We start from the raw sequence: 25014 nt of genomic DNA, 5'->3' as shown, positions 1-25014 counted from the left end.
GTTGTATACAATACTTTCGGCAAAGATGAAGTATTTAATAATCTTTAAAGCCTTTATCAAATGAAGAATGCATATACATGGCATCATGACGTTGTTATAAGTACTTAGCCTCGATGGATGTTTACATCTGACATTTTATATGGCTAACCAAAAAAAGATCTTCCATCATAAATGATCCATTGTCATTTGTTTTTATACGAACGCATAATGGTATTTCTCCTAATGCGTACAGCTTAATGTCGACTCCATCCTTCAAGGTTTCATATTCAGTTACATCAATGTGCTGGTTGTGCTGGCTGTGCTCAAATCATTTCCTTTTACACAGTAACCAATACACGCGATAAATAAATAAATTTATCTTCCTAATATCGTACAGCAAATGCATAAATGCTACCCAGTTCTTCATTGTATTCTCACGACGAACATCCGCCCCAGTTTTCCACGTCATTTCACCACCATGTTCTATATACCAACAACCGTCGTACGTCTTCATTTTCGTATAAGTAACGCTGAGGTTCGCCCTATCTGTACCGTATACCCAAATGCTGGGCGTTGCCTCGTAACTGGGTTCGCTTGAAATTACGGTACGTTACATAAGAACACATGTAGAAAGTGATGTAACTTCTTTTTTTTTTTATACATATATATATATATATATCCTGTGACGTTTCTTGTTTGCACAGTCAAGTTACACCAACAATTGAATGAAGCAAACATGGGAAAAGAAAAGGGATAGAAAACATTTTTTTAAAAATTATTATTATGGAAGAATAAGCGAACCAATCAAGAAGGCCAGGGGGTCCAATCGATACACGTATGCAGTTTATAAAGAACCGGTTGTACTGTTCCCTAAATAGACAAAGGCTGAAAAGCTCTACTGTCCATACTCAGAAAGATTATGATGTTCGCATTTTCAACTATAGATATGTTCGTATTGATCAATCTGATATAACCTCGCTCTGTTTATCGTTTTAAATAAACCGTGGACTGCAATCGATTGCAAGGGAATGTTCGATTTTTATGAGATTGGTGAAAGAATTGGCTGATCTCATGTACATTGCGATTCAGCTTCTTATACGCATTCACGTCAATAAAAGAAGGGTATGCGTATACTGAGAGGCTACAAATACAGGGAAATGAAAAATTAAAAGCCATCCAAGCGATGATCTTATCAATTTTTTATACGTTAATAGCCCCTTGCTCGGTATTGCATATTTCAAACGGTAGCATTAACTTCTTATGTTTGAAAAGTCCCTTAGAAGTGTTCAATGATGTGCGGATCAAACACGTTGATAACATAAGAACATAACGGCCTACGTTATGTGTATACGTGAGACGGGCGTAACCTGACACCAACTGCATTCATTAATTGAATCATATGACAAAATAATAAGCAAGAAAATAAAAGATAGAGACATCAAACGGTGTGCATTGCCACGTGGCTGCACACAGAGATAAAAACACGACAAGAAGAAACTAATGAAAGATGATAAGAAAAAAATATTCTGGTTATTAACGTCCAGACGTGTTTGATGCTGCGCTGTGGGCTACGTACGCGTACGTGTAAGGGAAGGGAAGGAAATCGATTTTCTTTTAGGGATTCCATTCTCACACGCGCAGAGCACATAAATTTGTTCATTTATTATTGGCTTGACTTGACCGCCTTTTGTAGATTGGAATTTGATCCGGAAAGCGAAAGGCGCAAAAAATGCGGAGAAAATTACATCAGACGAATATCGGTTGAATATTCACGCACAACGACATCTATGAGTTGCACTGCACGATGTTATTTTATGTCCCCTACGCACATTCAAAAACAAAACCGTGAAATTCGCGAAAACCCGGCGTCCATTCGTAAAGAAACGCGCGTACTGTTTGGTCTTCGTAGTAGTATGCCACCTGCCACTTTAACATACTTACATCCCAAATTTTTTCGCTATATAAATAAATATCTAGCGTTTATCCTAAAATGTATCGGACACTGACGCAATTTCCACTCATCTCTCTTCTTGTCTGGAACAAACGAGTTCAGACACTATAGGCTGCGTGAGTGGCCAAATGATGTTATGACCACGCGCGGAAACCCCTGGGCGGACAAAGCGCCACTTGTAATATGGCGTTGGCCTTCTCAAGACATCTAGCCTTTTCATGTTACACTTTAATCGCCAGAATACAACAAAAAAAAAGAAAGAAAGAAAAATGGAGCGGGAAACAAAAGACGGTACGTGCCTTAGATATTATGTACATATGGATTTTCACGCACCCAAATATAAATATGAACGTTATTCAAAAAAAAAAAAAAAAAAAAAAGAGGCAAACGTTTGAAGATGGTGCGTAAAGAAGTCAACTGTTGAATGAAGAAGATGCTTATCTTTTTTTAGTTTCTATTCCAAGAAAAATCGTTTGAGAGAAAATGGGCTTATTGTTATCTCTTTCGTGTGAAGAGAAAAGTTGGGAGAGACATGTCCAGACGTGTGTCGGCAATATAGGGCGTGTGCCATATTTTGCAGTAGATACGTCACTTTTTCCGAGATGCTGGCTGTCAATATTATTATTGTGTATTTTCTTTAAAAACTGTAAAGTCCTCACGCATTGATTAAGTTTCCAACAATGCCAAAATATCTACACGATCTATATTTAAAGTAACGTAAAGTAAATCTGTATATTGCCGCTTTAGATTTCTCATTACGGTCATTAGACGTGGACCAATAAAAATGTTCTTGACTGGAGATGTTCATTCGCCGCAATTGTGAGTAGAAACAAGGAACAGGACAGCAATTAACATGTCTAATTCATTTCAAATAAAAACATGGCACATATAGCCACTGATATGAAAAGCATTACCCGTGCTGTATGTCGAAATCAGCGACTCCGTTCTTTCTCGAATATTCGCGTATCCAATAAACATGTCCTACACATATCACAGATATGTGCGTAGACAGACTATATAAATAAATCAATAGCACAATGCGATGTACAGAGCCAATGGCGATGCGACTGCAAAAAGTGACTGCACGATCTTGAAAACAAAGGGCATATCCACATCGAATGATACTCACGTATACACAACAACAACAACAAACAGTTGAGTCACGCAACATTATATTCGTGTACATATCGATGCGCACACAGAAGAAAGCGTCAATGTCTACACACGCGGTGCTGCATAGATACAAATAATAATATATACATATAGATATTTCAGATATATAGGTTGATATGCACTGTGTGTGTGTGTGTGTATAGAGAAAAGACGACACGAAATCAGTTGCACGATTCGATGACCGATGGAAAAATCGAGAAAAATCTAAACAAATATTCTGCACATGTTCTCTATATACGTGTACACTCGAATACAAATGTCGTCGATGATATATTCTCATTGCTGCCTTATAAAGATCAAGGTCGTCTTCTATGCATTTTTCAAGATTTTGAATCGATCAATCGCGTAGCTCTTTTTTGAATGTTTTTGAACATTAAAGATTGAAATTTATTTTTTGGGCATTTTACAGCTATATTTTATCTACAGCATTCCATTTTTTTTTCTGTCTTTAAGATTCATCGTGTAGAACCACATATTTTCAAATAAAAATAAAAATAAAAACGCCAGTTTCATGACGTCACTGACCCCCAAAGAAAAAAAAAAACACCCAATGCAAAGCGAACCCAATGGCCCTGTACGTCCTGTGACGTTATCGTTATTCTTTTCCAGTAATATAAACTGATAGTCAGAAAACATAAATATCGAACGAAAATCAAAACAAAACTGGAAACCCCCCTTTTATTAAAAAAAAAAAAAATTCCATCATTTACATGTCTGTAGGAGACTCCTGTTTATATTTCTTATACAGCACGTGTGTACATTCAATAACATTAGAGCCTTAAAAAGAAAGGGCACGGAGTATATACAGATTTCGGCGAATCGAAAGCCTTTGAATCAATCTTTTGTGCAAATAGGCAATGCTTATATAGCAACCTTATATCAAATAAGGAAGGCATCAAGTTTAAAGCAAACGCAGGCTAAACGAAACAAATTGAAAGAAACGGAAGTGTATTCACGAGGCTCGTAATCAAGAACGTTTGCATACACCAAGTATCTTTTGAATGATATTTAAATATGGGTGTGGTCGTTTTCGTGCAACTAAAGTTAGATAATATTCCTTTAATGTTGCGATGCGACAACAAGCGAAAAACAAAACAAAAGCCCTCCATTTTTCCCTGTGCGGATTTAGTGTATTTTCTAATAGCAAAACATGCGAGGGAAAGGGCTCGCTTTACAGCGGACAGAGTTTGCAGAAACAAAAAAAAGGGGGGGCCCGCTGCAAACGACGAGCGTGCGTGAGCAACGAAGGCTGGCTGTTGAGAATCGATGCTGCTCTTCCTGTTCTATTATACAAGCCTCCAGCCAGCCAACACGGAGAAACCTAAATACATTGAGCCAAAGCGTAGCAGCTACGTCCCTCTATCCTGCTCTTTCAGCAATCGCTGTCGAGTATAGAAGCGTGCGGGAAAAGGGGAGGAGCCCAACAGTCACCCCACTTTTCCCTATTTATTATTAAAAGCTTTCAAACTTGAATGCATCTCTACACATACGCGTTAGGAAGAATATCAAAATAAAAATTTTTAATTTTAGACGACAGACTCGTGCGAATAATTGAATAAGTTCAACATCAATATTTCGATAATATCTGAATTACAACAAAAACTAGGGATGGAAAAAATATTAAAACAAACCGCTGCTGTTTGCGTTTGGTGCGCAGTGTATATCCCGTAAGGACATGAGCAGATTTCTAGATCGAAGTCACGTCGAGTCGGCAGAGCGTTTGCCTGTCAGTACGCCATCAGCAGTCGTCGTTCAACGACTTGTACAATTCCATTCCATCATCAGCCTCAGCACTTTTTTTTCTCTATCTCACTCTGTGTGAGTGTGGGGAAGGATCTAATTTTTTTTCCTTTAAAGAGAAATTATTCTTTCTGCCTACACATCCGTGAAAAGCTGCTAACCTCGTACACGCGTCAGTGCAGTGCCGAGCGTGAAAATACTTGATTTATTTTTATTTATTTCTTTTCGTTTTCATTTGAAAGAAAAGGAAGTTGTATATTCAATGAACGCAAACGATCGGGAAACTCCCGAAAAAACAAATAAACACAAATTTCGCCGTGAGTGTGCTCCAAATGTTGTGCTATTCTTCTATGTGTGCGTGTGTGCGTGCTTTAATTAGGCGGCCCAATTTCGCAATATAAAACACACAACAAAATCATTCCCCCCCGCCACCCACCTTATTTTCTTGTTGTTGAGGATGCTTCGGATTAATGTAGAAATGGTGGACATCAAAGTGGATAGCTGATTTCACAATCCTAACTCAGTGTGAAGAGACATATCTTTTCTTTTTTTCAAATATCAGCTGATTATCAAAATTCACGCACGGTGGATGCGTCGTGTGTAATGCGCGGCATCAGTGTCGCTATTTTTGTTTCGTTATTATCACGTACTAGTCCTCATTTCATCCTCATTGTAATCCCACTCTGCAGATGATTGCGGCTTTTATTTTTTTAAACCAAACATTCAATTCGAATACCCGCAACTGTGGCTCGCATACGTAAAAACGACACTAGCCAACTTCCCCAACACGAAACAAAACAAAAAGTGACAGCCAGAGCGAAAACCCTTCATCCGATTCCGGATAGATAGATATATATTTCAGTGAAAAAAAAAAAAAGAAATATATATATATATTAAAAGGCCTGAGGGTTTCGCTATCGTGGCTCGTGTGACGAGAGTGTAACAAGGCATTTTTCACGTTTGTGTCGCCATCCCATCGTCACTAGACGTTTCGACTCATTTTCTTTCTCTCGAGAGCTCATCCAGCATATAATATCCTTCATCCGGGTCACCCAGATATATACAGAGACGTGCCACACACCGTCACACAGCAAAAGGGAGAAAAAAGAGGAACCGTATAAACCATTTTTTTTTATCTCGCCAAAAGGGAGTGACAGTTTCTGTTTTGCAACCCATTTTTTGTTTTGTTTGTACGTGTGTGTGTCTGTGTGTGTGTGGCCTAACAAATCCAAACATAAAATTCTATAAGGAACTTGAGCGTGAAAGTGTTGTGCACATTACGAAAAGAAAAGAAAAACGCATAAAATGATCAACGACAACAGTGTCATGGCCTTCTTGGCATTCGTGATACTGGCCATTTTGGAACCGAGACTCATCAGCCAATCACACGCTTCAGTTAGGTAAGCTGCCACCCTCACATTAATTTGGTGTTACGTCGTGTGCTTACTTGTCCCCAGAAAGACGATTGTGATGAAAGCAAAAGTCTCAATTTCATTTCTTTTATGAATAGAAAAAAGAAATAGCTATGATCGTGTGTATATGTTTGTTGAGTAGAGGTGTCTCTAGACTTGCCCGTTTATTAAACACGGAGGATCTATATCTACATAGATATGCGCGGTCATATATCGTGGCCCTTTTTTGCACAGCGCCACCGTGTTGGCTACGATCCAATCTTCTTTCTGTTATTCTCCCTCTCCCTCTCTCTCTCTTTTCTTTGTGCTCTTTCCTGTGTTTTATTTCCCATATTTTCCATCGACATGTCCGCTGCCATAGTTTCAATATCTTCTTTTTTTTTTTCAAAATATTTAACTTTAATTTTGAACGTCGATTAACACCCAGTTCCAGAAATGAAAAGAAAAAAAAAATGGTGTTTACATCAGATTCAAAATCAGTGGTAAATGTTATTCTACATGGAGAAAAATGCACTATGCATATATAACACAGGGCTGTGGTATTGCTTTTGCTGCGATAGCCGTCGGGCGTCGAGCTGCTTTTCATTGATCGCTCACGCTGCCTTTATAGTTTTCCCGCACGCTGAAAAGGATAGAAGGACCATTTCCCTCTTTTCTATACACTGCTCGCCCTGGTGGTTGGCACACGCAAACACAATCTTCATACTCTTCTGATGTTTCGTAAATAGGCTATTTATCTGACGCGGGAAATTTAAATATAAGGAATTCAAATCTTTTTTTTCTTTTGTTTATTAAAACAAAGAAAAAAAAACAAAATAAAAAGGAAGGGGGGGGGGGGTGGCTGTTTCTGTCGTCCACTTTCGAAACGTGTCGTTTATACGTGTTCTAGAACGCCCTCTTTTACTTGATAAATATACACACACACACACACAGCCTGCGTGTTTATTAAAGCTGCTGTCGACAGCGCTTTAGCCAAATTGATGATGTGAGAGAAACAAAAATAATAATAAAAAAACAAAACAAGGAGGGATTTCTTTAAAATATTTCTTTTGATTAGAAAAACAAAACAAGAAATTGAGTTTACATCAACTGCGTATAGGGACATCGAATATCCCATAGGTTGATTGCTTCATCAGCTGTTAATGGAGACGAATGAGACGTAATCAAAGAGTTTGATGGCGGCCCACAATGAATTCGCAGACGCGACTCACTTGAAAGAGAGGTTCCATATATGTACGTGCACAGCCTTGATTGTTACAATATCTCAAACGTCAATCGTCTCTATTTATCGATTCACGAGGAAATGAAGACCTTGGCCGTGTCAAATGGATTGGAACACACACACACACATACACAAAATAAGAAAGTCCTTTTTTTTTTGTCTTTTTGGAATGGTGTGCACAGAACTCGATACATACAGCTCGATGGCCATAACTTCTGTATAGCCCCCCCCCCTCCCACCTCCCCTCCCTTTTTTTTTTTTGCCCTCTGCGTGTGTTATAGACCACATCCGCAATGTCGCATGCTGCTAGATGCAGCTGAGGGACACATCATCTCACACTCTCGTGATGTCGTCTAATGTAACGAGGCATTCGAACCGAAACCGAACCTTCTCCCAACTGTACATATAGGCAACTGCATATAGGGCGTGTGTGGCAGCATCATTATTCCGGCTGTCATACAAGAAAATATCAAGTCGTTTTGCCAGACGTCACGCCCTTCTTTTCTGTAATAGACGCTTTAAATCTGATATCATCACCCTTTCTCTTTTTTATTTTTATTTTTAAATTTATTTCCCTATCCCCCTTCATTTTTTTTTACGTATCGTGTAGACTCTATCCCTGAATTTTTCAACATCCCCTAACACACACAAACACACACACACACACACAAAAATGGGATAGAATCGATACATTTAGATGTTGATGGCTTTACACATTGTTTGGTTATTGCTCGGCTGAGCGTCACTATTATATCGTTCTATTCTTTTTTCTTTTCTTTATAGGTATATCCATTATATATAGTATGTGACGCTGATGTGTTGACCTCGCAAGAGTCCTTCTTTTATCTATAAGAAACAAAACAAAAAAAAAAAAAAAAAAAAAAGAGGAGGGATGTGTTATTGGAAGGAGGATTGGAGAGCGCAAGTTCGCACCAGTCCCAAGCACATCACCATTCTTTCTTTTTTTTTTATACTATACTGTATATATACGTATATATATATATATAAATGTAGTATAGGATATTTACAGCTGCCGCCTTTATATCGATTTTTTTTTTGCCGCCAGAGCCCTCCTTTCCGTCTCGTCTTGCAAGGAGACTTCGTCAATATACCTAATATAGGGCAACTGCTGTCCTGAAGGATGTGTGTGTGTGTGTGTGTGTGGATTTCATCGACCTGTTTTTTTTTTTTTTTTTTTATTTCTTCGCCCAACTCTTGTACTATAGACGTTATTCAATTCAAACTGTGCATACGATGATTGTGTAATGGTTAAAAGCTTCCGGCAAAGTCGAGTGGGTTGTCTAGGAAATTCATACAAGTTTTGCCGGTTTCCAACTACTTCCATGACGACAACAACATGAAATTTAAAAAGAAAAAAAAAAATGAATTGGGCCTTATACGAGGATGAAGGACGCACTTTAACGTTTAACTTAATTGGCCTTTTTTAAGTCTTATGTTCGTATATAAATAAAGTTATACGGCGTAGGGGAGCGCAAATCAATCGCCTTTGGAAAGCTATAAACAAGACGTCAGTTGAAATGTCGACGGTTGAACGAAACTAAAAAAGGATCTTTTCAAAATGGAAACTGTCAAACTGCACTTTAGTAGTTTCGAGTTTTGTTTTGTGTTTTCTCTTTGTTTTTTTCGGGTCTAGACCCAGCTTTTCTTGCTGCAGCCGAGAACACGCAGTTCACGCTGGTGGCGTTCATCCGCAAACCCGTCTGCCGACGTTGGGACTTTGACGTCTCGTGTAAATACAACGGGGATAACTTTAAAAACCATTTTTATTTTTCCGTTTTATTTTTTTTTAAAGAAGAACGAGCGAAAAGCGAAAGATCGAAGCAAAGTGCCGAAAACAACAGAAAGGAGCGCGTCAATAAGCAAAATCCTATAGATACAAAGAACATCATCAAAAAAGGACCGGGGTTCTTTTCTTTCAAAACAAAAGAGCCGATTGTTCTGTACGGGTCATTCAGTTTGAGGTAAGAGCGAGGAAAAGAGAGAAAAAAAAAAAGACAAACAACAAAACGTTACAACAATACACTTGAAATGTTTTTATATATATAGAAAGGGTCTTGGCATTTTATTCAGTGTGTTTTTTTTTTGGAGGGAGGACAAAGCTATCGAAAAAGAGTGGCTAGCGACAGTCGCCTTAAAGTCTGCGCGTTAGAGCGAGAAAGAAAGAGTTGTTGCTGATTTGAGATACTTCAAAGTTCGACCTTTTAACTCCCTCTTTTTCTTTTTTTCCTTTAAACTAAAGGGGACTGTCGGGATTTCAAGTGAACGCCAACGAATTGGCCAATAAGAAAAGAAAAGAAAAAAGAAACGAATGGCTGTTTGTTGGTGTGTGGGTGTGTAAGAGTCAATCTTTTGTATATGCGTTCAATTCCAAAGGTGGCAAACATCAAAATGAATGTTAACCTACTCGGGGTAGTGTGCGGCAAGTTCTGAAATACAATATGACATTCAAAAAGAGATTTTCTTTTTGATCTCAAACGTTTCTACATAAACATTTTTTTTTTTTTTCGCTTCCCTTTTATGCATATCTATTTCTTTAGCAACCCAAAAGAAGACTTAGAACTTGGAATTCGATGAAACCACTTCTAATCGACGAACGCTTATTCCGATTTTGGTATCCAACAGCTCAGATATACATATAATATTTAAAAAAAAACAAAGCCTGAACATATATATATATATATTTATATTGAAATAATATAATAAATATAAACGAGAGCAGCCAGCCACGTTATGTGTGTGAGCTGATCGATCGGACGACAGTTGTGGCCCAGCCATTTTTTGCGCCCCATCATTCGCACAGACATCAGAGTCACAGCAAAGAAGCAAAAAGGAAAAGAGGTGGGGGGAGGGGAGAGATGGAATCTCATGTATAAATATATGTAGCTGCATCAGCTGTTGCCCTTTTACAGTTTAAGTTTCTCTTATAAACATTTACTTTTGTTCCACACATGTGTAGAAGAGAAGTGTTTTGGTGTTGAGTATAAACAGGACGATGGATAGGCGCAATTGAAAGAGCTACAAAATTTGCACTTGAAATAAATCAAGGAGTTGAATAGATTCAATTAACACGCGACTTATTATGCTGTACTTGCTGTACTACGTCCCATTGCAAAAAAAAACAAAACAAAAGTTCCTTTTGAATTTGAACGGCCATTTTTCTCTAATGTTATACACGTCGCGATTGATACAACGTAATAACTCTTCTCCTTTATGTACTTGGTTTGAATAGAATTGCGTCTTTTGTGCGTATAATTTTGCATCTATGTGTGCAAATCAATCTTCTTGCTTCCACCAAACACGTACATGAGGCTACAAATCAAGGACTTGGATTGGCTGATATCCTTGTCAGTGACAAACCTCAGATGGGAATAAGATTTATTCGTGCACGTATATAAGCTATATAGGGGTGGGGTAATATACAGGATAGCATAAAAGGGGGGCTAACAATTCTAATTCATATTTAAAGCTATATGAGTTCTGCTGCAAAACCGGATCGGACGAAAGCTTTGTTACATAACCATCGACGTAACGTGTGGATATGAATGCGAGTTGCATCACTCGGCGTTCTGTTACGCACGAAAACGCATGTTACACAAGAAAACACGTACAAAACGAAGGTTGTATATATTTGGAGGGCCAGACCCTGAGGCCATCTGTCTAAATCTGTACATCCGGACTGAAGCGGGCCGGCGTGAAAACCGGAAACAACCCGACAGGAAATAAAAAAATGGTTGGTGCTAAAAGCGGGGGCAAAAGGAACATATATGTATCTCACTGCGGGAGCATTTGTAATTAGATCGCCAACGATCTAACTCGATTCGTCTTTCAATCGAATGACATTTCCGATTCGACTAGAACGTATCACTGAATTGAATTGACTTACTCATATGTGCAAAAAGCTGAAAATGGAAGCGAAATGCTGTAGAAATAAAGCCATTTATTGCGAGCTGATTTAAAAAAAAGGCAACAGCTAAACGTCTAACAATTCTTTCGCATCATTCATCTTGTAACGTCTAATCAGCATCATTAACGTGCACCGACATCGGCCCTAAACGCTCCTCGTGACGTTAGTCATACCGTAAACAGCCTCTGACATTGAAACTACATCTTTTCGCGCATATAAACATAATCAATTGTTGATGTACGAACAAAACACTTGAGCCCCACCGTTGCAACACGTTTGATGGCGTCGTATAAATACAGTTTTTATACGCATCTGACGTTATGGCTATGGAGCCACTGCATGTCTTTGGCCGTTCAATACTTTTCCTTTCATTTTGTGCCAATATAAATTAACATTTTCATATATTACATCTCTTGATTGCTCGCTGATGTGCTGGACGGCAGGCTTTTCGCTTGACGGGGATGTGATGAGAATGAGACAAACAGCAGCTGTTGTCTGTATCAAGTTGGTCGATTGATGGCGCAGTCTATACACATGTATAGCCCATAATATAGAAATCAATGTTGCTCTTGATGGCCGCTTCTTTATATATAGTGCACGTAGCGTCGAGTTCCAGCAGCCTGTCAACATGCCCTTTTTTCGTACACGGAATCGATGGATTCTCAATGTTCCGAATCTTATAAACGAAGGATGAACACGTCGATGTGATCAGATGAAACAAAAAAGAGATATGAGCTTCCTATGTTGAATTGAAAGAGCTTTACTTGTGTATAGGCATGTCACAATAAACATAGGTGATCATCATTTCCACCTAAAGGTCTTTTTCATTTGCATATACGGCTGCAATGAACCTCTTTCGTTTGACAGTAGAGCAGCTACATACGTTCACATATGAAATACATTTAGCTCACGTTCAATCGTTCTCGGGAAGACTATAAGTTGTCACAGCAACGCCTAACGAAAAAAAATTGCAATCAGAAATAGCTGGCTGGTTGCTCTGGTGACTCTCGAGAATGCAGACTATATACACCGAAACATGCACGACGAGTTTTTAAAAAGCCTCGCATCAAATAGGGTGGATTCGAAACGTTTTTCTTTGCTTAGCTCACTTCTCTTTTCAGTTGTAACGTTTGAAATTTTGCTTGGATAGAGACCTGCCGAAATGGCATCGATGTCAAACCGTTTTAAACTGTCTCTACGACAACAATGCGATTCAATTTCCAGTTTGACATCAATCTTCTTCAGCTTCATTTCCTTCGGCTTCCCGCATGTCTTTTTTTCAGATTTTGCTCAATCACAAAGTGTTAGGTGATTCCATTGCCGTTTCACAAAAGGCACAGGCCTTTTGTCACCTGACGTGATACATATTGGATTTTGGCCGTATTCTTTTTTTCTTTCCGCGGTTTTGTACGGTCACATCGCGTTCGGCCGTGAAAACTTTCTACACACACATTTCTCTTTGTAGAGGAACAAAGCTTTTGAAGCTGCACTTGTTTTCACTTGTTCTGTTTCAATGGGACCGTTCGCACGTTCGAGTACATGGCGTCCCATTGTCAACAGACGCATCGCAATTTATTTTTTTTTATTTTTTTTTATAATTCGATAGAGAGAATGATTGTTATCCCTTTGAAAGGAGGTACTTCACATTCATACAAGTGATTATTGGTTTGAAGTAGGTCCCATTGAATCAAAGTAGCCAATTGAGCCGTTTTTTTATCATTAGACTATCGTCACGTAATCCTACATCCTTTTCCAAGAATGGCCTTTAGTTTTATCCTATTCACTGCCGACAAGCTTCTAATCACAAAAAAAACTTAATGAGCATCCCATTTTAAAAATTGTGAATGAAATGAAACATTATCAAAAGGGTGTATGACATCATCGTCTAAGAATTAGCACAGTATCTTCTATGAGTTACACACCGATTAAATGCTCTGCACACAGACCAACAGACACACGGACAATCTAAATATCTGTGAAGGAAGGCGATCACGAAAATTTAAAAAAAAAGAGGAACGGAGCACGCGGCCGAAATTGGAACGATATTCACGGGCAAGAGAAATGGACTGTAAAAGAATCAGATCTCGTGCATCTAAACAGAAATAGAATAGGCTTCTTTCGCTATATATCGTGCTGTCCAATCTGTAAAAAAAAAAAAAAAAAAAAAAAAAGGAGAGAGAGAGAGATTTACATCTAGCTGTCTGCCATGTTAGACATGAACGCGTGAGGCCATTTTCCCCGGCTGGGGATATACAGTCGAGATATAATCATTTCGAAAGTGGATAGCCATCGGACAGCACAGACGCGTGTATATATACTTTACATGAAGGGTGGTCATATAGATCTATCCTATCGATGTAGTATAGACAACATCACAAACATAAAGAATATATAAAAGAGTCTATATAGGAGAAAGGCTATCTCCTTTCTTAGAATTAAAAAAAAGGATGTACAAATTTTCTGTTTCATTCGATTCGATGAGTCTTTAACTTGCAAGGTTTGACGAATGAATGTTCTTTTTAAATGTAACATACTTATTATCCGTGTGTAAATGTTAGAATGTTTTTTGTATTGTTGCAGTTCGATCCAGAACAACGTGACGGCCATTCTCGACTCGCTGCAGCGCGGCTACGACAAACGCGTCAGACCTAATTACGGCGGTAAGTTCTGAATCGATTCCATATGATTTATTCATCTTTATATTCCATTCTATACATATCCTGGTGTACTCTTTGCCTCTGACTCACATCAAAATTCCAGTAGTTATATTATTTTGCATTTATGCGCATAATTATTATTACACACTTGAAATGTCCCCTTCCGTTCTGTGCGATGCAGACTGTCCACAACCGACGCAGTCTAGTCAACGCGTTGCATATAATTGTATGCTGACTTTATTATATATTGCAGACACACACATACACATACAAAAAAAAAAAAGTCTGCAGCAGCTAGATCAAAAGCATTTCAGACTATACACTTGGATACATTTGCAAGTGTGTTTTTAGAAATAAGACGAGTCTTACTAGAACAAGGAGATTTCTTATGTATTATTCCATTTAGACATTGAAGAGTGTCTACACACACACACACACATGACAGACGTATATCATATATTATGAAAAGCCGGAGACAAGCCCGAGTGCTGTGTCGTCTATTTGTAACGAGATAGTCGCGAATATTGTTCTGCTACGTTCTGTGTTATGTTAAATTTTTATATGCAGCATAGAAGCTTTCGTGAAGTTTCCACGCAAAAAAAAGAGATTGTACATCTAAGGAGAAGAGAAAAGAGGGAAAAAACAAAATAATTGAAAAAGAGATGGCGCCGACAAACGACTGTCCTTTTTCTAAATCGCCTAATGGATGTGAATCTTGCGACGTAAGATAATAAAACAAAGCTGGAAATTTTAGTTGGCATTAAAGAGGTGACTACACTCCCGCCCTCTGCACATGTTCTTGGATTAAACGGATCATTTTGTCTAGGATTGAAAGATGGATTAAGTTATCAAGTGTAAGCGCTCGTTTCTGTCCCTCGTCGTAAACCCATTCTTTGCGTCAAGTGTTTTGAATTTTCGAAAAGAATAGCAAAGCATAGAGCTGGCCGATATTGATCAAATAACAAGGGGAGGGGGGATGGCCATCCTCCTTTCGTTTACGCCACCCCCACACAAACAAGAAAAAAGATGAAACATAACAACAACAAAATGAGACAAAAAAAAAACAAATTATATGCCACTGGCACATGGACGGGCTTACATTCTCAGCGCTTTAAAACATCCAGTTTAAACAAAACGAAATTTCATCACACTGGGTGTTTTTACTAGGCACGCAAATTCACGTTTATCTTGCGTATACCTCAATGTATCGATCATTTGTTTAGCCATACAAACAATCTCAGTATATGTAGGCCTATACATATTTAATACATAACGATTTTCGCTGGAGAATACGACGCGGTTTGAACGCCCCTCTGTCGGACACACCGTATATACATATTATATAGACACTGTATATACGTAGGTGTGTATGTGTGTGTGTGTGTGTGAGAGTGTGTACATAACGTTTATAATATGGATCGGTTTAGATTATTTTTCGCGTGTTGTTTGTACAGTACACAGCGGTCACGGAGCTGCGATGGTATATATAGCTGCAAGCCGCAAAAGACTCTGTACGCACACACAGAGACACACACACGTATGTTACAGTCTAGCTTCGACAAAAATCGATACGGTGGTCTCTCGCATTCGCTACCGGCTTTTAAGCTGTGAGACCCCGTTTGGTATCCCGTAGTGAGAGCCACACGCCCTATATTTGTATCAATATGTAGTCTATACGATATAAATCCAATAAAAAAGGGAAGTTAAGTTGTGTGCGTAGTTGATAACAGCTATAACATTTCTAAGCTGTCCGATTTTGCTTGTGAAAAAAAAGGGGCCGCATCATTGAAGTGGCCAAGGGCAACGAATAGATGAATCGTATTTCATTGCTATTTTTATATATATATTTTTTACTACTTATAGATTGATCTCTGCCTCTATACATTTGTCATATCTGCACACACACACACACACACACACACACAGAGGTCTACGTTTAATGAAAAGCTTCTCCTCTTCGCTCCTTGTTACACAGCGAAAAGAGGATGTATACGTATAAGCTTTCATATATCAAAGGGCGAGTATAACAACTACAAAGATTGCTGTGATAATATTAAAGCTTCTCGGCAATTAATAGCCAGACATCAACAAACAGCAGGCAGCCCCAAGTATTAAAAAAGGGGAAGGGGGGAGGTTTTTTTTTTTTTTTTTTTTTTTTTTACTTTTGCCAACAAAAGAAAAATTGCTATTGGCTTAATAATCTATGTATTCTCCTCCCGTTGCATTTAACGATGTGATCATACAGCACACCGTATCCCGTTTTATAGCTTCTTATATATATAAGAACGGCTTATGTCGAACAGTAGAAAGGTCAACAGACGCTCACCGAAGATTGCCACAGCAAAGTTTTTCGGCTTTACAAAGAATCTTTTTTTTTTCTTTACACTTTTATTGATGTGCTCTGTTGAACTGATTGCTAAAAACGTCCGATCTGTACGTATGTGGGTAAGAAAGTAAAGTTTAACGCGAGCTGTAATTGGGGAAAAGCATACCAGATAATGCTGTGCCCGCATGATAATATATATATATATATAGCTAGACGAGAATATAATAAGCGGCTTTCCTGAATCAGGAATGCATCATCAGAAAAAAAAAATATGGGCAAGGGTTTCGTTGAATGCACGACTTTGATGTCTCGTTCGTTATTTTCAAATGTGTAATCCTCCCCCCACTTTTTTTTAATGAGAATATTTTTGTATATTTCTTTTTTTTTCAAATAGGACCACCAGTTGAAGTCGGCGTCACCATGTTCATCATCAGTATCAGCTCCGTCTCCGAAGTTCAAATGGTAATTTTAAATTCCCCGAATTAACCACAAAATGACATTTTTAAAAAAGGTCTGTTATACAACCGTGTTTGCTTTTTTTTTTTTTTTTTTTTGCCCGGTTCATTAAATTCCCCCCCCCCCCCCCCAAAAAAAAAACGAATACGCCCAATCATCAAAGGCGAACCTTTTCGCACACAAACACAGATAAACGAATCATCTATAAACACCACACACATCACAATCTAGCCTATTATACGTATACGTGCTCTCTCTTTCTCGTCTATCTATACGTCTCTATTTAGAAAAAATAAAAAATAAAACAAGCTCCCTCAAACACACACACTCGAAAACCGAAGAGGTAAAAAGTCAGGAGAAACCATTGAGTCCAGCATACTGATTTTGCCTTCCTTGTATTATTTTGCTGCTGCGGTCTGCAAAAAAAAAAAAAGATAAATCTTGTAGAGTTATATAGCCCCCCCCCCCCCACCTCCGAAAAAAAACCTCGGCTTTCATATATACGCTTCCCTTTTGTATGTATATACTGTATATATATATACACAACTCTTTGCTTTTTTTTTTTTCAAAAAGAAGAGAGAAAAAAAAAAGAATGAGCTGATGAGTTCCTTGCTGGCCTCCTATATATGTGAGCTATATAGGAAAGTATGGGCGAGAGATTGCTGCTGGGAGTTGTTTAATGGGCAGCACGCGTCCGCGTTTCGTCACGCCATCTATAAGGCTAAATCCCCCTTCGTAAGATGGCTGTGAGGGACAACACGCAGGAACGTCTATCTAACACAAAAGAGAGTGTAGGATTAAAAAAAAAAAGGAGAGGAATATAACAAAGCGTATGTGTAGCATCAAAAAAAAAAAAAAGGAAGAATAGCCGATTTATGTAGTCTTCTTCTTGTTGTTTATTTTTCTTTCTCTTTTAAGGGATATCTTGATGTTGTTCTCTATTTACTGGCTATTATATATTGTTTGCGGTGCGGCGTACGGTACATGTAGCAACAGCCTCTATATATGTGTACAAAGGCACGTATCTATTGCGGGTTTGGGGCTGTTAGTTTTTCAGTAGAAAAAAAATATATATACGGTATATAAGGTAATTAGACAAGACGGTCTTACAACTTTATATATAGAGAGAGCTTGGTGATTACATTTTTTGCTTCGAGTTAAAAAGGGGTGCAGGAGAAATAGGAAAGACGAATGAAGGGAAGTACTGTATATATCAGACTAAACAAAAGAGCTTTGATTTGCTAGGTACGTGAGGAAGCTGTGCGGTTGACTGACTGCTTCCGGTTATCGATTGATGCTTTACGAACAGCATTACATTTACATGAAATCTATGCACATCCAGATGCTATGTCCATTCATCAGAAATCTTAGCGGGGAAAAAAAATGAAATCTGATTTAGAGTAGGACAGAGTTTCATTATTCGAGTGTAACACGACAATCACCTGACACTATATAGCCTCATATGTCTATATAAACAATGTAACAAGAGCGAGAGAGAGAGATAATATTACGTTTCAAGGGCTGTTGTACATAGATCCATAAAAAAAAGTGTTGATATCATAACAGCTATGTACACACAAGGCGCAACGTTAGATGTATTAGAATGATCCTCGCGCGTGTCTGTGTGTTTAGCCCTTCTATACAGTATGTACTGTATATAGGTAAAAGGTATTTCGGAAATGCGATCTCGTTTGAGAAAAATATGTTAGCCTTGCCAAAGCGCAGTCCCAAACAGCGGCTTGATTTGATACTGGACGCGTGAAAAGCGACGGGAGACTGGTCAAATGTATCTAATAAAATTGGATATCAATGTAAACCAATTCCCACTGTTTATAAAGGCCTCATACAATTAATTCAATCAAAGAAAAAAAGCTCTGACTAAAAGCCGAATGGCATTACATTAAATCGCATATCGGAAAATCCTCTTTCTTTCATTATTCGGAATGGTATTATACATTAAAGCCCTGATGGCTGCTGTTTCCTTTTTTTTTTGTTTCGTTTCGAACTACGCTCGCTATGCTCGGAGAATATATATAGATCCAACCTGCACTTTGCACGCCATATCCAAACTTGCCAATTAAACAGTAAACAACCCCGCACACTTAGACGTAGATATACACCAGCGTTGGCACTCTTGCAAAACTTATAATCCTCTGAAGAAAATGAAAAGAAAATATAAGCCTTTTCGCAACTCCCTTTTTCTTCCCCCCCCCCCCCCTCCGTGCCACCTGAGTATATCTAAACGCACCCTAGATATATAAGACCCAGATATATATATGTATGTATAGAAGGGGACAACTGCGTGCGCATGAATTATTCGTATAGAGCGGATCAGCTGATGTGTAATGCAATTCTACATATATAGTACAGCACGACCTTTATCTCTGTAAATGGCTCAGTCAACGACGTAGAACATTAGAATGAAATAGGATAGATCTACGCCTATTATATGTTATTGCGCTGTCCACGTTATATGCGAGCACGACTTGTTTTCGACGACAGCAGTGTGGTACGTACTCTGCAAAAAGATCCTGTAAATAATTATCGTCGTAAATCTCGATTCAAACCATCTCACGTGCCAGTCCGTCCAAGAAAGGTGCATTTACATATACATATACTATATTAAAAAAGAATAGTGGTCTCTATATTCAAATATGATGGAAGGGAGGAGGGGGGGGGGATTATATTTCACGTGAACATATATGAAAACAAAAAAAAAATGGATGTCGTGATTTTGTGCGTACAACAACATCGAGAAATAATAAGTTTGATGTATCCCGTGATGATGGATGGGTTGCGTATATATGCAATATTGTACGTATATATAGACCTATGGTGTTGTTGTACCAATATTTCGAGTGCTTTTTGAATGCCGCAGGCGAATGGCCAGGCCCAATCGATAGGCAGTGCCACGATATCCACAGATTTATTCATGACACCAGCCATCCCCCAGCAAAGTGTACAACAGAGTACATCGTGTGTATAATATAAACAGACCGTCATTTGAAATATATATATATAAAAAAAGGTCTATGTAGGGTTGATACCCTAACGTCATTGCATATAACCCATGTACTACAGTATATCGAAATGTTTCAAATACATTTATTTTGATTTTTTGAATAAGACAGGATTTCACGACGGATTTCTACTTCCGGCAGTACTGGAAGGACCCCCGTTTGTCATTCGCTCCGTTGCCGGGCGTCGAGCGGATCATGGTCAGTACCGAGTACCTCAAGAACATCTGGGTGCCCGATACGTTCTTCGCCAACGAAAAATCCAGCTACCTTCACATGGCAACGACGTCGAACGAGTTTCTGCGCATTTCTCATCTCGGCGAAATCAATCGGAGCATCAGGTAAGGTATATATACACACACACACACACACACACACACACACAATGGATTTCTGTTTCAAGAAGTATATCACACACACACATATTCCATTTTTTAAATACAGGCTGACAATCACGGCTTCGTGTCCGATGAATCTACAATACTTCCCGATGGATCGTCAACTATGTTCCATTGAAATCGAAAGCTGTAAGTGTTTGATTGCCCCCCCCCCTTTTTTTTTTTAAATCCCCGCCCCCTTCCCATTCACGTAAGACAATCAATTGATTTTGACGCAAAAAAAAAAAAAAATGTCTTTCATTCAGTTGGATTCGCCATGAGTGAGATCACTTACCATTGGCTGGGTGGCAAGAAAGCGGTGGCCGTCTCTCCGGATGTCCAACTGCCGCAATTTCACGTGCTCGGCTATCGGCAAGGCTATCGAGTCGAAGTATTAACGACAGGCAATTATTCGAGAATGTCGCTGGAGATCCAGTTTGTCCGCTCGATGGGCTACTACTTGATCCAAATCTACATACCGTCCGGCTTGATTGTCATCATCTCGTGGGTCTCCTTCTGGCTCAACAGGGCCGCAACGCCAGCCCGCGTCTCCCTCGGCGTCACCACCGTGCTGACCATGACGACGCTCATGTCCTCCACCAACGCTGCCTTGCCCAAGATTTCCTACGTCAAATCGATTGACATTTTCCTCGGCACGTGCTTCGTCATGGTCTTCGCTTCTCTACTAGGTACGTACACACAAACGCTTGCTTCAAATTGAAACGTGCGCTCATCAACTTGATGCGCCCTGTACATCGTCTATAATAGAAGAAGGGATCGTATACGTTGGGTTCATTAGGAAATCAGAAGGCTCGCTACATAAAATAAAAGGGGCCCACTCCCTAGCGTCCCTCAGTCACGATGAATCATCTTAGAGAGATATATAGTGTAGTTCTTATTTATACTAATGTATTATTTACAACAACAACAACAACAAAAAAAATTAAAAAAAAATAGTCCGTCCTCTGCGCCCTACGCATCACGGTCTCCTTTCGTTTTTCTCTCTCGTTGTTGTTTTATTTTTTTTTTTTTCCATCAGTGGCATCATCAGCCATACTTCCGGCTTCCTTTCAGCTTTATTCCGCTTTTCTTTTCTTTATTTTTTGGTGGGATGTTGGGTGGGTGGGCTGTGTGCTCGTAGGGATAGCCAAAAGGCAAGCACCAAATAAAAAGTGACGTCTAGCGCGATATCCTCCTCTTCCTGTTCACGTCTACCCATCCGGAATGTATATATAATATTAAGATCTATATATATGTGTTAGACACTACTATTGTAGACGTTACTTATACATGTATAGTAACATATATATATATATGGGATTGAACGCATTAACAGTTAGACTGAGACGCGGCTCGATTACACAAATGCATTTTTATCATGGCACTGCCAACATATTCACGCGTATCATTTCAAATCCTATTATCTCCCCCTTTTCTTTTCTTTTTTTAAATAACATGTTTAATCTTTGTCTCACAAACTGGTTATGCAAGACGTGTCCACATCGTATATAATCCTTTCTTGATGGTACTACACAGCGATAACACACACACACACACACACAAAAAAAAAAAAATGTGAATTTTTTTATTTTAAAAAACAACAGAGTACGCGACGGTGGGCTACGTCGAGAAGAGGATTCGCCTACGCAAGACGCAGTACCAGATGATGCAGAAGTTGGTCGAGAGCCGGAAGAAGACGGTGACGGTTGCCTTAGATGCGGAGATGGAGCACGCTCCCAGACAGACGGTAAAAACAAACAGCCACACTTCGCATTTCTTTTTTTTTTTATGCACACAAATATTAGACAAAGCGTTTCCATTCGACGGTATATACGACAGGAATGTAGTGCCATTTACAAGATCTCGAAAGAAACAAAAATCGGGAGAAACAGAAATGGCCCTGTTATAATGCGCGACTGAGAATAGTGTCATAACTGTAAATACGTCTACACACAATTGAAAGCACACACACAAAAAAGAAAAAGAATATTAACGTCACAGATACGCATAGTGCATATTACAGATATATGCGAGATGTGTGTAATATCCCATCCGTAACATTTCCCGGCGACTCTCATGTCTCACTCGGAACTGTTCGATTATGCAGTCAAGTTTTTTTTTTTTTTTTTTTTTTCTTTTTTCTTCTTTTTATTATTCGGCAGGGTGCTGCTGAAGAGAAATGCTACAAGAAAGTCATCGTGTTTACAGCGAATAATGTGAACCACGTTCATTTTTCTTTTGCGCCGTTTGTATAAAACGAGCGATATGTAAAAAGGGTTTTTAAGCCAATATTTTATATTGCCTGTCCTATTATTTTATTTTTTTTTATCTATAGATGATTGAAAGCTATTTCAAATGGCAAAGAGGAATGCCAAATTTTAAAGATCCTTCCTCTTTCTTTTATTCCTTTGGTGAAGCGCATTTTGTCCGTTACGACGTTCGATGATAACTCATTTGCATTTGACGACAGCACGGCTTCAATTTCGCATTTCGAGCTGCTTCTCCTTAGGCATATAAATCTAATAATGCAAACGAATGTACACGTTGATCGTTGTTGATGTTAAAAGATCCCATTTCCTTTTCATCGTGATGCAAATCCATTAACTGGAAAACGGGGTTAGAACTGAACTTGGCAGAAGACGTTTAGCCATTGGCATACATGGGACTAATTCATTATAATCTAATACGCGAGCAAAGTGTGCTGGCAGAAGTATGGGGCTTCTAATGTAGACCAATTAATATTTTGGGACAAAAAAAAAAAGAGGTTTTGAATGACGAGGGCGATTTAAATAGAACAAGAGCGAATGAAAATTGAAACAAACGAAATGGACCACTTGAAGTGTAGCCTTAAAAATTCCAATGCGTTCCCAACTTTGAACTGTATAGAAAGGCTTTGCACTTATAGCTTAATAAAAAATATCCCCAAACTATACTGCATGCGAGTGGTTCCAGGTATAAGAGTAACTTTATACGAGCGGCGTAATGTTGATCTTTTTTGTTTCATACCAAGAACTTCTTTTTGCCAATCTGCTAATGGCCCTACGAACGTTTCCTTTCCCATACATCCACTCATTAAACAGTTACACTAGCTGTATATATATATATATATATAAACGGAGCTCTCGAAATAAGTTCAATATCCGCATTCCAGTTGGAATTTCGCGAATGATGAATCGCCAAAAAAAAAAAACTGAAGGATCGCCACGCATAAAACCGCGGATGCGTGGCACCACGTTGGGCCGAAAGCAAAAGCAAAAACAAAAACAAAACGAAACATAGCGACATATAAAAACGAAATAAATGCGGCATTTAATCATTTTGCTGCGTCGCATATAGGAACCCATTAGGTTGCATACTGGAACGCATGCGTTTCTTCTTTTCTTTGCTTTCTTTTCATCCATTCGCAGAAATGTACTTATCCGGCCACCCGCGGCCAAAAGGATGTCATCCGTCTTTAACACATGAGACACACACACACACACACACACATACTACCCACATGAATGTATGACTATCACGTTCCCATATGAGCGATGATGATTTCTCTTTTACTGCGGCTCTTTCTCTTCCCCCATTGCGCAAGACAAATCATCTCGCAGACGAAGAAGACGCACACACGTCGATCGCTCAATGCGTCCCTTTTCTCTGCGCTGTCGTGGGTGTACGGTAAACGCAGACGAGTATCAAATGGCAATACGAAATGAGAAAAAGAAAAGCAAGCAAAACGCAAGAATTTTCTATCTCGAATAGGCAACATGTTAATGAAACATGGCGGCCGTGGATTAAAAGATTCTATATGAAAGAAACCTTGCTAACTGTGTCATGTTTAGACCAAGACGAATGGCATCATAACACGCACACACACACACACACACGCAAAAAGGGATCAGTTTTCATTTTTTTGTGTGTTTGGCCACGGGGGGAGGGGGCGGGAGCTGGCAGCACACGTTAACGATCCTTCACTCCCGCAATCCTACGATAAACTGTGTCTCGTTTCACCTCCAACATCACTGCGGGATACAACCGGAAAACACTGTAGGATGACAGCTATTTATTTTTATTTTTCTATCTCGATTGTCTTTAAACTAATCGAAATGATATTGGTGAATGCGTATCTTTAAATAATTTCATTTTTTTTTTTCGTTATTTTACCTGTAACATAAAATAACAGGAGGTGAGATTCCTCATGGGTCCGCACGGCAAGGCGATGCCGATTCACGAAACATCGGGACATGCGATGCCGTCGGCTGTCGGCTGCCAAGCGGTCGTCAATAACAGCATGATCATCAACGGTCCGCGGATCGACGAGGAAGCGACGGCCGTCATGATCCCGCCCGGCAAGGATCTCAATAAACTCTACGGCTTCACGCCGTCCGACATCGACAAGTATTCGCGCGTCGTGTTCCCCGTTTGCTTCATCTGCTTCAATCTCATGTACTGGATCATCTACCTGCATATCTCTGACGTCGTCGCCGACGACCTCGAATACATCGACAGGTCGTAATGATAATATCTTCATTTTTTTTTAAATTGCCCCCAAGGCCTAACACACGCTTATAAATTCAAACAAAAAATATCCTTTGCGCTGCTGTCCAGTGTGTGTTTTTTTTTTTAAATATGTATAACGTCTCCGTGTATGGAATAAGAAGCTTTGATAAAAAAAAAAAGGGCGGGCTGATTCAAATTGGACAAACTAAATCGAAGAAGTGCAAAAACAAACGAAGGCAGGGTTTGTTGATTCCAAACAAAGGCTTGTCTTTTTTCTTTTTTTTTTTTTTT

The 25014-nt window shown here is 39.0% G+C and overlaps 1 protein-coding gene across 1 annotated transcript; it reads left to right on the top strand.

The window, feature by feature from the left end:
- Positions 1-6098: 6098 nt before the first annotated feature.
- On the top strand, positions 6099-24802 carry LOC130704316 (gamma-aminobutyric acid receptor subunit beta-like). Its single transcript, XM_057525791.2, has 8 exons — positions 6099-6243; positions 13983-14062; positions 16780-16847; positions 19973-20199; positions 20303-20385; positions 20502-20924; positions 21840-21982; positions 24407-24802. Exons 1-8 carry the CDS (start codon positions 6149-6151, stop codon positions 24737-24739), a joined length of 1452 nt encoding a protein of 483 aa, XP_057381774.1. The 5' UTR covers positions 6099-6148; the 3' UTR covers positions 24740-24802.
- Positions 24803-25014: the final 212 nt, after the last annotated feature.

Source organism: Daphnia carinata, chromosome 8 (assembly GCF_022539665.2).
Source record: "Daphnia carinata strain CSIRO-1 chromosome 8, CSIRO_AGI_Dcar_HiC_V3, whole genome shotgun sequence".
Classification (NCBI taxonomy): Eukaryota; Metazoa; Arthropoda; class Branchiopoda; order Diplostraca; family Daphniidae; genus Daphnia; species Daphnia carinata.
Note: the sequence above shows the minus strand (reverse complement) of the source record. Positions and strands in the feature narration are given on the sequence as shown.

Bases quoted from the DNA above. Each gene is read 5' to 3' on its own strand.
- LOC130704316 (XM_057525791.2), top strand. From the start codon at position 6,149: ATGATCAACGACAACAGTGTCATGGCCTTCTTGGCATTCGTGATACTG. The intron at 16,848-19,972 runs GTAATTTTAAAT...TGAATAAGACAG, and splicing joins CCGTCTCCGAAGTTCAAATG to GATTTCACGACGGATTTCTA. The intron at 20,386-20,501 runs GTAAGTGTTTGA...TCTTTCATTCAG, and splicing joins TTCCATTGAAATCGAAAGCT to TTGGATTCGCCATGAGTGAG.